This window comes from Schistocerca nitens, chromosome 4, assembly GCF_023898315.1.
Source record: "Schistocerca nitens isolate TAMUIC-IGC-003100 chromosome 4, iqSchNite1.1, whole genome shotgun sequence".
Classification (NCBI taxonomy): Eukaryota; Metazoa; Arthropoda; class Insecta; order Orthoptera; family Acrididae; genus Schistocerca; species Schistocerca nitens.
This window is the reverse complement of record NC_064617.1, coordinates 136,323,225-136,335,267: the sequence shown is the minus strand read 5'-3', so window position 1 is coordinate 136,335,267 and position 12,043 is coordinate 136,323,225. Positions and strand designations below refer to the sequence as shown.

At 40.8% G+C, this 12,043-nt stretch overlaps 1 protein-coding gene across 3 annotated transcripts in view; it reads right to left on the bottom strand.

The window, feature by feature from the left end:
* The window catches only part of LOC126251606 (cytoplasmic dynein 2 light intermediate chain 1), an 80,215-nt gene that overhangs the window by 51,090 nt on the left and 17,082 nt on the right, over nucleotides 1-12,043 (bottom strand). For 2 of the 3 annotated variants that reach the window (XM_049952140.1, XM_049952142.1), the window contains one exon: nucleotides 749-817. The exons of the other annotated variant lie outside the window; for it this stretch is intronic. In XM_049952140.1, coding sequence (XP_049808097.1) covers nucleotides 749-817 — 69 coding nt within the window. The remainder of the gene's footprint in view (nucleotides 1-748; nucleotides 818-12,043) is intronic. 3 annotated transcript variants of the gene reach the window in all.

Here is a 12,043-nt window from a genome sequence, read left to right as displayed (position 1 = left end):
ATGATTAGCATTAGTGCGGGGTACCCTTAGCCACATGCTGTAAGGTGCACTGCAGTGTGTGGATGTAGATGTAGACTTTGTGTCCAGTGAGTACAATGGAGACACACAGGTGTGACTCTGTGTGTGTGTGTGTGTGTGTGTGTGTGTGTGTGTATTGTACTCTATCTTGTCAAAAGATTTATTCCAAAAGCTAGCACATTTTCTTTCTCTCTCGCATGTGCCTGCCAATGACTCAATGCTTCTGCTATTCAGCCCATGGTTTCCTATTCTCCTAGTATTATCAGTTAGGATTAAATTAGATTAATACATTTATTTCTTAATTTCTAGAATTGTAGGAAAGAGTACCTTCATTAAAAATCTCAATAAATTAAGACAGTTTCAAACTCAGTAAGACATAAAATTTCAACAATATTTAGCTTCGCATGTAACTTCTCCCTCTATGTATGTTGTTGCTGTTGTTGTGGTCTTCAGTCCTGAGACTGGTTTGATGTACATGCCATTGAAAACAACTGTCAGTGCCAGTTGAGGACATTTAACCTCTTTCAGCACAGGTACTCACATCAGCTATCACACAAAGAATATTCTTAGAGTGAGTTTATGGTAGTGTGAATGTCATGAAGGTCCCTCATCCTAAGAACTGGACAAAACAACAATAAGACATGCATAAAGTAAATTTTGTTAGTAGAAAATGTTCAGTTTCCCTAAACTTAGTTAATTTCATATGGTTCTCTTTACAAGAGCAACATACCTGGAACAGGTCATATTTCCCACCAAGAATCACAAGCTGCACTGGAAATGGGTCAAGGTATTCCTTGTCCTGCAAATTTGAGCAAATGTTAGTTACTTTTAGTAGTAATATAAAATACAAAATATTGGAAAAATTATTTTTATGTGGATTTATTTATAGTTTTTATCCTCTTCGTGTCTTTTGGATATTAAATGACATAATTTGATACATAAAATAATCCTGGTAGGAGATGAACAAAGAGTGTGTATGGTTTCTGGAAAATCTGCAAGCAAATGTAGTAAAGATAATGGAGGGTATACACATAGTCTCAATCACTCTGTAATTTGTGATCATGTTGTCATGTAGATGAAGATGTAATTAGATGAATGACGTACATTAACTTCACTTAATGAAGGTTTATTTAGCACTTGCACATACAAGAGCGCAGAGCAAATTGCCTCCGGCCAGAACATATACGGTATATATACAGTTACAGAACATTCCAGTACAATAAATCTTGACATTTGTGGATACTTCTAGAATGTACTCAAACCAAATAAAGAAATAAAAATTTTACAGCTCAGGTGAGTTTTGAACTCATGATCCTCCATGCAACAGTTTAGTATCATAACCACTACACCATGGGGACTGTGCTGCTCAGCTTCTACTGCGACATTGCTCCCTCCTTAAGAGAACAGCATCTTGGTGTTATGTCCTCCTAGTCCGGGAATGAGTCATTGATTCTGCATACTCCGACTACCTATGTCTGATGTTCGCCCTGGCGGTGATCTTATAAAAACTTCCTTTGCTGCTACGTTCTTTGCCACCTTTCCGCTTTTTGACTGTTGCTGGAGCTTCGAAATTACCCTGGGCTTCAGGATCCTTATAGGACTTCATTCGAAGGACATGGGCCATATCTCTGATCTTTCATCATCTCGTGTCAGTGTTGAAATCTTCAACTTCATAAGTAACATCAAACAACTGTTTTACAGCTTTATAAGGTCCAAAGTAGCGCCTGAGGAACTTCTCACAGAGACCAACCTTCCGAACAGGAGTGAAGATCCAGACGAGGTCACCACGCTGGTACACAACAGGGTGGTGGCTCACCTCATACCTTCAGCGATAGTTTTCTTGAGCCTGCAGCATGCAGAGTAGAGCTAACTGCTGAGCTCCCTTAGCATTGGTTAACACCTGGCCGATGTAGTCGTCATTCACGTCATCAGGATGTAACGGAAACACAGTGTCCATCGTCGTAGTCGCCTCACGCACATGCACCAAGAAAAATTGTGTAAATCCAGTGGTGTCTTGTTTGACGGTGTTGTAGGCAAACGTCACGAAAGGTAGCACCTCATCCCAGTTGCTCTGCTCAACATTGATGAACAGTGATAGCATGTTGGCCAAGGTCTTATTAAGGCGTTCAGTAAGCCCATTAGTTTGCGGATGATAGGCTGTTGTCATGTGATGAGTAATGTTACAACGACAGTTTATCTCTGTCACAAAATTCGATTGAAAAACTTTCCCTCAATCCATAATTAATGACACTGGGGCACCCTGTTTTAATAAATGTCTTCCATGATGAATTTGGCAACCTCAGATGCTTTGGCTGTTTTCACAGCTTTTGTAATGGCATAGCGTGTCAGATAATCAGTGCAAACAATAATCCATCTATTGCCACTAGCAGATGTTGGAAATCATCTGAGGACGTCAATCCCTACATGCTGGAAAGGCGTTTCAGCTGGTGGAATTGGTATGAGTTGGCCAGGTGGTTTCTGAGGAACTGCCTTTCTCCTCTGGCACTCTCGACAGTGCGAAACGTAGTGACTGTGGCCAGAAAAATCTCTTGTAGATTCTATCATATGTCTCAATAAATCCTAAATGTCTGGTCTCAGGTGTGTCATGGAATTTCTGTAGAACATCTAAGTGCATGTGTTTAGGAATCACTGGTAGCCACCTCTTTCAAAACGGACAAAGTTTTTCTTGCGAAGTAATCCATTAACTACCTTAAATTGTCCTTTCACATCCTCTGACCAATTTGAGGCAAGCATAGTTTGAGATATCTTGGTGTCCTTCTTCTGCTCAGCAGAGAGATCCTGGAGTGCAGGGAGACAGTCACTATCTTCATCAAAGTCTTGATGGTCTTGCACAAGGTTTCTTGAGAGACAGTCGGCATCTTTGTGTTTTCTTCCACATTTGTACACTATGATAATGTCATACTCTTGAAGACGTAGTGCCCATCTGGCGAGTTATCCTGTTGGATCCTTAAGACCTGTCAACCAACAAAATGAATGATGGTATGTAACAACTTCAAATGGCATTCCATAGAGATACTGTCGAAATTTGCAGATGGCCCAGATCACAGCAAGACATTCTCTTTCTGTAGTTGAGTAGTTTCTCTCGGCTTTTGGAAGTGTCCTAGAAGCATAGGCTATAACCTTCTCTTTTCCATCCGAAATTTGCATCACAACAGCACCGATCCCACACCCACTGGCATTTGTGTGCAGTTCTGTAGGTGCTCTCTCATCATACAGACCAAGTACGGGGTCAGTCATCAGAGCTTTTCACTGCACATTGAAAGACTCTTGTTGAGCTCCACCCCAGATAATTTTAGCATCAGATTTTAACAACTCTTGTAGTGGCCTGGCTTTGATACAAAAGTCTTTGATAAAACGGCAGTAATAAGAACATAATCTGAGGAGGCTTTTCACATATCTAATACTTTTAGGAATAGGAAATTCCGTTACAGATCTCACCTTTTCTGGGTCTGGCTGCACACCTTCGTTTGTCACAAGGTGTCCAAGTATTTTGATTACTTTTGCTCCAAAGAGACACTTTCTTGAATTAAGTTTCAGCCCCCTTGTTGGACACACTTAAGAACGGCCCTCAGTCTTTTCATGTGTTCCTCAAATGTCCCTGAGAACACTATTATATCATCTAAATAACAAAGACACATCATCCACTTGAGGTGATGTAGAAGATTATCCAGCATCTGTTCAAAAGTTGCTGGTGCATTAAACAAACCAAACGGCATTACCTTAAACTTATACAGGCCCACAGGAGTGATGAATGCAGTTTTCTCATGACCAGCCTCATCTACTTCAATTCGTCAGTATCCTGAGTACATGTCCATGGTTGAGAAAAATTTATCCTCCTTCAGACAATCTAGTGTATCGTCAATTCGTGGAAGAGGGTACACATCCTTTTTAGTTATGTTATTAAGATTCCTGTAATCAACTCAAAAGCGCCAGCTGCCATCCTTCTTCCTGACAAGAACCACTGGTGATGACCATGGGCTCTGCGAAAGCTGAATGATGTCATTCTTCATCATTTTCTCTATCTCGTCATGAATAATTTGACGTTCTGTTGCTAACACACGGTATGCTCTCTGGCTTATTGGTTGAAGGTCACCAGTGCTAATGCGGTGCTTCACCATCGATTTGTCTACTTGCTCTTCACCTGTATATTGAAGCATTCAGAGAACTCTTGAAGAATGGCAAGTAGCTTCTTCAGTTGTTCCTTAGTGAGATCTGGTGATAGTCAAGCTAGAAGATCTTGTCTCGTAGTAGTAGCACTAACTTTGCCCACAGACTCGGAATGGGAGGTTTCTATGACACTCAGCTGTTCTTCAATTAACGGCTCGGCGTTTGTTATGCACATGTGTCTTGGAAGGATCTGCGGTTCTTGGTGACAATTAACTATCCACAATTCACCGAATCCATTCTTAAACAAGAAGACAGAGACTGGGATGACCAAGTTATTCTACAGTGGTAGATATGCTTCTCTTACATTCCACTACAAGATCAATGGGTTGATGCATGGCATGACATGTGACAGTTACCTTTATATCACTGACTGCCGGAATGATCACTTCATACAGCACACATAGTCTCCACACACTCGGATGCACATCTTCCTGTCCACAGTATCTCATCTCGTCTAGCAGAATCTTCGAGCAACCACAATCTATAATTGCCTGAGAAGCTTTCAAAAGTCCCATCCGAGAATGACGTCCTGACTACACTCTTGTAAGACAACGAATTCTAAGGGCTGTGTATGGCCACTTATACCCACATGAATGGTACATCTTCCTGTAGGTTTTACATATTTCCCATTAGCCACATTCAGCAGAGAGGTTTTGTTGTTGACAAATACGGTTTTCTGCAACTGGCAATGGTACTTCTCCAAAATGATCGAATATGATGGTCCACAGTCCACAAGAGCTTGGGCTGGTCAGCCATCCATAAGGATATCGACGTATTTTCCTACAATTTTTGTAGTGGTCGACGGTGGAGGTATTCTCTCTTTGGCAGCCTCACCTCCAAGGAAGGTCGCACTCTTTAGTTTTCCAGGTTGCTTCAGCTAGGTGATCGGCTCAAGCTTCTAAACAGCAATTGGTGTGTTGGGGAGTGTCCTCTCCAGTGGCTACCTTGCGGTGAAGGTGACCTATGTTGTCCTCCACCCACATCTTCTTGTTCATCTTCGTCATTCCGGAGTTGGCGTCAGGTAAGATCGGTCTGCTGTCTTATGGCGTGGGTATCATCAAATATCTCCCGCCTTTCTTGCCAATAGCGCACAACATGTCCTGGTCATCTACAGTGGAAACATACTGGTTGGTTATCCTGGGTCCTCCAGATGTCAGTCTTCCTTGGTGCCCAAATAGGTTCCTCATACGGCATTGTAGGAATGTAACTCCACCTGGGTCTCGACCGTTTTAAAGGGAAATGAAGGACAAGAGATTGGATTAAATGTCTGTTCTACTTCCTCCCTTATGAACTTTGAAGCATCCCGGTTTTTTGCTCGCAGTGCAATCCAAGTGCCTTTTGAACTTCCTCTCTATCTGATGAAGAACACTTGTGAAATCAGTTGCTTCCTCCATCACAGACAGCGATACGACTTTTGGAAGCTGTTCTAACTTCTTGCATGTAATACTATTTTGATGGATTGTCTTGATATACTGGCAACATTTTATGAAGTCATCTGCTGTCAAAACCTCCTTCAGGAGTAGGGCTTGATACATGTCCTCAGCAACAATCTTCATGAGATGTGAAACCTTATCTTGCTCCTTTATTCTAGGATCCACTATTTTACACAGCTCTAAGACTTCTTGAATGTAAGATGCTGTAGTTTCTCCTGGACGCTGTGCCCTGCACTTTAATTTATCTTCAGCCTAGCACTTCTGTTGTTGTGTGCCACCGAAATACTTGCGCAGTTCCGCCTGGAATACTTCCCAGCTTGTGAATTTCTCCTCATTGTTCTCATACCATTGCTTGGCAGTGCCCTCCAAGTAGAAAAATACGTTAGCCAAACACATGGTGTCACCCCATTTGTTAAATTTGGCTGTTGTTGTTGTTGTGGTCTTCAGTCCTGAGACTGGTTTGATGCAGCTCTCCATGCTAATCTATCCTGTGCAAGCTCCTTCATCTCCCAGTACCTACTGCAACCTACATCCTTCTGAATCTGCTTAATGTATTCATCTCTTGGTCTCCCTCTACGATTTTTACCCTCCACACTGCCCTCCAATGCTAAATTTGTGATCCCTTGATGCCTCAGGACATGTCCTACCAACTGATCCCTTCTTCTAGTCAAGTTGTGCCACAAACTTCTCTTCTCCCCAATCCTATTCAATACCTCCTCATTAGTTATGTGATCTACCCATCGAATCTTCAACATTCTTCTGTAGCACCACATTTCGAAAGCTTCTATTCTCTTCTTGTCCACACTATTTATTGTCCATGTTTCACTTCCATACATGGCTACACTCCATGCAAATACTTTCAGAAACGATTTCCTGACACTTAAATCTATACTCGATGTTAACAAATTTCTCTTCTTCAGAAACGCTTTCCTTGCCATTGCCAGTCTACATTTTATATCCTCTCTACTTCGACCATCATCAGTTATTTTGCTCCCCAAATAGCAAAACTCCTTTACTACTTTAAGTGTCTAATTTCATAATCTAATTCCCTCAGCATCACCCGACTTAATTCGACTACATTCCATTATCCTCATTTTGCTTTTGTTGATGTTCATCTTATATCCTCCTTTCAAGACACTGTCCATTCCATTCAACTGCTCTTCCAAGTCCTTTGCTGTCTGTCATTGGTGAACCTCAAAGTTTTTATTTCTTCTCCCTGGATTTTAATACCTACTCCAAACTTTTCTTTTGCTTCCTTTACTGCTTGCTCAATATACAGATTGAATAACATATGGGAGAGGCTACAACCCTGTCTCAAGATTGAATAACATCGGGGAGAGGCTACAACCCTGTCTCACTCCCTTCCCAACCACTGCTTCCCTTTCATGCCCCTCGACTCTTATAACTGCCATCTGGTTTCTGTACAAATTGTAAATAGCCTTTCGCTCCCTGTATTTTACCCCTGCCACCTTTAGAATTTGAAAGAGAGTATTCCAGTCAACATTGTCAAAAGCTTTCTCTAAGTCTACAAATGCTAGAAACATAGGTTTGCCTTTCCTTAATCTTTCTTCTAAGATAAGTCGTAAGGTCAGTATTGCCTCACGTGTTCCCATATTTCTACAGAACCCAAACTCATCTTCCCTGAGGTCGGCTTCTACCAGTATTTCCATTCGTCTGTAAATAATTCGTGTTAGTATTTTGCAGCTGTGACTTATTAAACTGATAGTTCGGTGATTTTCACATCTGTCAACACCTGCTTTCTTTGGGATTGGAATTATTATATTCTTCTTGAAGACTGAGGGTATTTCACCTGTATCATACATCTTGCTCACCAGATGGTAGAGTTTTGTCAGGACTGGCTCTCCCAAGGCCGTCAGTAGTTCTAATGGAATGTTGTCTACTCCCGGGGCCTTTTTTCGACTCAGGTCTTTCAGTACTCTGTCAAACTCTTCACGCAGTATTGTATCTCCCATTTCATCTTCATCTACATCCTCTTCCATTTCCATAATATTGTCTTCAAGTACATCGCCCTTGTATAGACCCTGTATATACTCCTTCCCTTTCTGATTTCCCCTCTTTGCTTAGAACTGGGTTTCCATCTGAGCTCTTGATATTCACACAAGAGGCTCTCCTTTCTCCAAAGGTCTCTTTAATTTTCCTGTAGGCAGTATCTATCTTACCCTAGTGAGATAATCCTCTACATCCTTACATTTGTGCTCTAGCCATCCCCGCTTAGCCATTTTGCACTTCCTGTCAATCTCATTTTTGTGACGTTTGTATCCCTTTTGCCTGCTTCATTTACTGCATTTTTATATTTTCTCCTTTCATCAATTAAATTCAATATTTCTTCTGTTACCCAAGGTTTCTACTAGCCCTTGTCTTTTTACCTACTTGATCCTCTGCTGCCTTCACTACTTCATCCCTCAAAGCTACCCATTCTTCTTCTACTGGATTTCTTTCCCCCATTCCTGTCAATTGTTCCCATAAGACCTCCCTGAAACTCTTTACAACCTCTGGTTATTTCAGTTTATCCAGGTCCCATCTCCTTAAATTCCCACCTTTTTGCAGTTTCTTCAGTTTTATTCTACAGTTCATAACCGATAGATTGTGGTCAGAGTCCACATCTGCCCCTGGAAATGTCTTACAATTTAAAACCTGGTTCCTAAATCTCTGTCTTACCATTACATAATCTATCTGATACCTTTTAGTATCTCCAGGGTTCTTCCATGTATACAACCTTCTTTCATGATTCTTGAACCAAGTGTTAGCCATGATTAAGTTATGCTCTGCACAAAATTCTACCAGGCGGCTTCCTCTCTCATTTCTTAGCCCCAATCCATATTCACCTACTATGTTTCCTTCTCTCCCTTTCCCTACTGTCGAATTCCAGTCACCCATGACTATTAAATTTTCGTCTCCCTTCACTACCTGAATAATTTCTTTTATCTCATCATACATTTCTTCAATTTCTTCATCATCTGCAGAGCTAGTTGGCATATAAACTTGTACTACTGTAGTAGGCGTGGGCTTCGTGTCTATCTTGGCCACTATAATACGTTCACTATGCTGTTTGTAGTAGCTTACCCGCACTCCTATTTTTTTATTCATTATTAAATCTACTCCTGCATTACCCCTATTTGATTCTGTATTTATAACCCTGTATTCACCTGACCAGAAGTCTTGTTCCTCCTGCCACCGAACTTCACTAATTCCCACTATATCTAACTATAACCTATCCATTTCCCTTTTAAAATTTTCTAACCTACCTGCCCGATTAAGGGATCTGACATTCCACGCTCCGATCCGTAGAATGCCAGTTTTCTTTCTCCTGATAACAATGTCCTCTTGAGTAGTCCCCACCCGGAGATCCGAATGGGGGACTATTTTACCTCCGGAATATTTTACCCAAGAGGACACCATCATCATTTAACCATACAGTAAAGCTGAATGCCCTCGGGAAAAATTACGACTGTAATTTCCCCTTGCTTTCAGCCGTTCGCAGTACCGCAACAGCAAGGCCGTTTTGGTTCATGTTACAAAGCCAGATCAGTCAATCATCCAGACTGTTGCCCCTGCAATTACTGAAAAGGCTGCTGCCCCTCTTCAGGAACCACACGTTTGTCTGGCCTCTCAACAGATACCCCTCTGTTGTGGTTGCACCTACGGTAAGGCTATCTGTATCGTTGAGGCACGCAAGCCTCCCCAGCAATGGCAAGGTCCATGGTTCATGGGGGGAGGAAATTTGGCTATAAGCTCATATACCTTCAGCCACTTGTTTGGAACTTGGCCTTCACCACCACAGAACCCAGAAGGATGTCTCATGTGGTGGCACACAGCTGCTGTCATCATAATGTCCTCTTCTTCTTCTGTCTCCGATAGATTGCGATCTGTTGAATATGGCTTGAACTCTGGTTTCTCACCACGTAAACGGCGGGTCTGTTGTGGCCTGATGGGAGCCACTGTGTCGTTGATAATGTGCGCTATCACAAGTTCCAATACCCAGCGTCTCTACCAGAATAATGTCACGTAGAAGAAGGTGTAATTAGATGAATGACGAACATTAACTTCACTTAACGAATGTATATTCAGCACTTGCACATACAAGAGCATGGAGCGAACTGCCTCTGGCCAGAACACATACAGTATATATACAGCTACAGAACATTCCAGTACAATTATTCTTGACATTTTTGGATACTTCTAGAATGTACTTGAACCAAATTTTGTACAGTACAGGTGAGTTTTCAACTCACAACCCTCCATGCAACAGTTTAGTATCATAACCACTACACCATGGTGCTACTCAGCTTCTTCTGTGACAATATTTAGTCAGTGAAGTGTACCATATGCTATAAAATTGTATTAAATAGATTAAGAATTTGTGCGTTCAATCATAAGTGGTGTCACACACATTGTTTCTCACGATCGGAAGTTTTAAATAAGTGCGACTGTGGTATGGAATGCAGCAGGCAGGACAATGCCAGTGAAATACACAGTGCAGGTTTGCAAGTGAATGTAGAGAATGAACTTAGGAAAGAACTCGATTATATTATAAAATATGCTAAAACGCTTGAAACCTTGGTAAAAAGTGTGAGAAATTCCTCAAAATGTAGTCTTCAAGAGTTCTCAAATACCAGTCAACTAAGCAGCACACGACCAAAAACAAAAACAGCGGAACTTATTTTAAAACTAAGTAATAGGTTTAGTGTGGTTCAAAATAACATAGAGGAGAAATAACAATCAATTTGTACTATGATCCACATGAACAGTTCAATGATCAACGCTAAATTGTGCTTACAAAGCGAAACAAAGAGCCCTACTATTTGTAAACAAAACAAAAACCACGTGTTAGATAATAGACATGAAATCCTTATTCTAGCAGACAGCCATGGAAGAAGTGTAGCCAAAATTATGAGTTCTAACAAATCAGGGTTCAAGGTAAAAGACATAATCAAACCAGAAGTGCCACTATGTGAAGTTTTAAATAGCTGTCAACAATCTATGATGAATGGCAGCATGTGTGTAATAATTGGAGGCACCAACGATATATACCACAGTGAAACTAAATGTGCTACAACAGTTTTAAAGCAAGTAATTTGTAAAATGCCTGAAGTGGAATTTTTTGTTGTCAGTATCCCTCATAGGTATGATCTCATGGAAAACTCTTGCACGAATACTGAGATTATTATCGCCAACTGACTTTTCGCCAAGATATGTCGACATCATCCTAATGCTACATATGTTAGGATAAATAGCAATTGCAGAGAGCATTTTACAGAGCATGGACTTCACAGAAACACGAAAGGGAAAGAAGCCATGAGTGCTGAAATATCGAATGTAATTAAAGAGTCAAAAGTAGTACGAAACATTATCACACTGTCTGAAATCTACCTTATTACAGTATCAACATTAGTGGAAATAGGAAGAGCTAATGTCCACCAATCATTGGTAACAACAGAAGATTCTTTGACATTAGAAGAAATAAAACAATTTGAAGTATCGTCCAGTACAGCAGCCAAATCAGCCAACTCATCAGTGGTGTCAAAATCACCAAAAACAGCTGAACCATTACCATCAGCAGCAGATGTACCACCTTCTCCAGCAGATTCAAAAATAAGCACAGCATCTGTGACTAGTCCAGCAATCAGAAGAACAGAGGCAAGACCAGTGGTACAAAATGCTACTCAGACATCATTAACAGAAGAAAAATCAACACCATCAAAGCAATATTTATCACCTTCAAATGCAGCTTCAACATCCACAGTAACATCAGTGCCAACCGTATTTCCAGTTTTAAATGAAAGTTCAGTCTCAGCAAAAATTCCAGTATCAGTTGGAACATCAGTTACAAAAACAGATTCAACATCAAAACTGGCAGTACCTCCAACATCCACAGAAACATCAGCTTCAGAAACACCTCCAGCATCCATTGAAACAGCAGCTATAATGACAGATACAAGTATGGTGGCACCTCCTGGAGTAAGAAATACAAGGAGCAGGAAACGAATAATTCTTAACGATTTTTGGCACCCAGCCTCAACAAGGAACAGCCAGTAACTTTGGGAAGCATAAGTACGAACTCCTCTCAAGCTAATTTTAATAATTTAAAAAAATGAGCATTAATATACAATGCATTAAAAATAAAATATTAAGAACTTGAGATTGCAGCCAGTGAAGCTGGTGTAGATTGTATTTGTATTCAAGAACATAGGTGCAAGAGTTATGAACTAGAAAATATTTGTGTTTTCCCATACAAATTAGTAAGTCATTATTGCAGGAAGGGCACAAGACATGGTGGTGTTTGCATTTATGTAAAACCTGGAGTAAAGGTTAAAAATATGACTGTAACTGAATACCTGAGCGAAGAAAAACATTTTGAGGCTGCAGCAATACAGTTGAATATG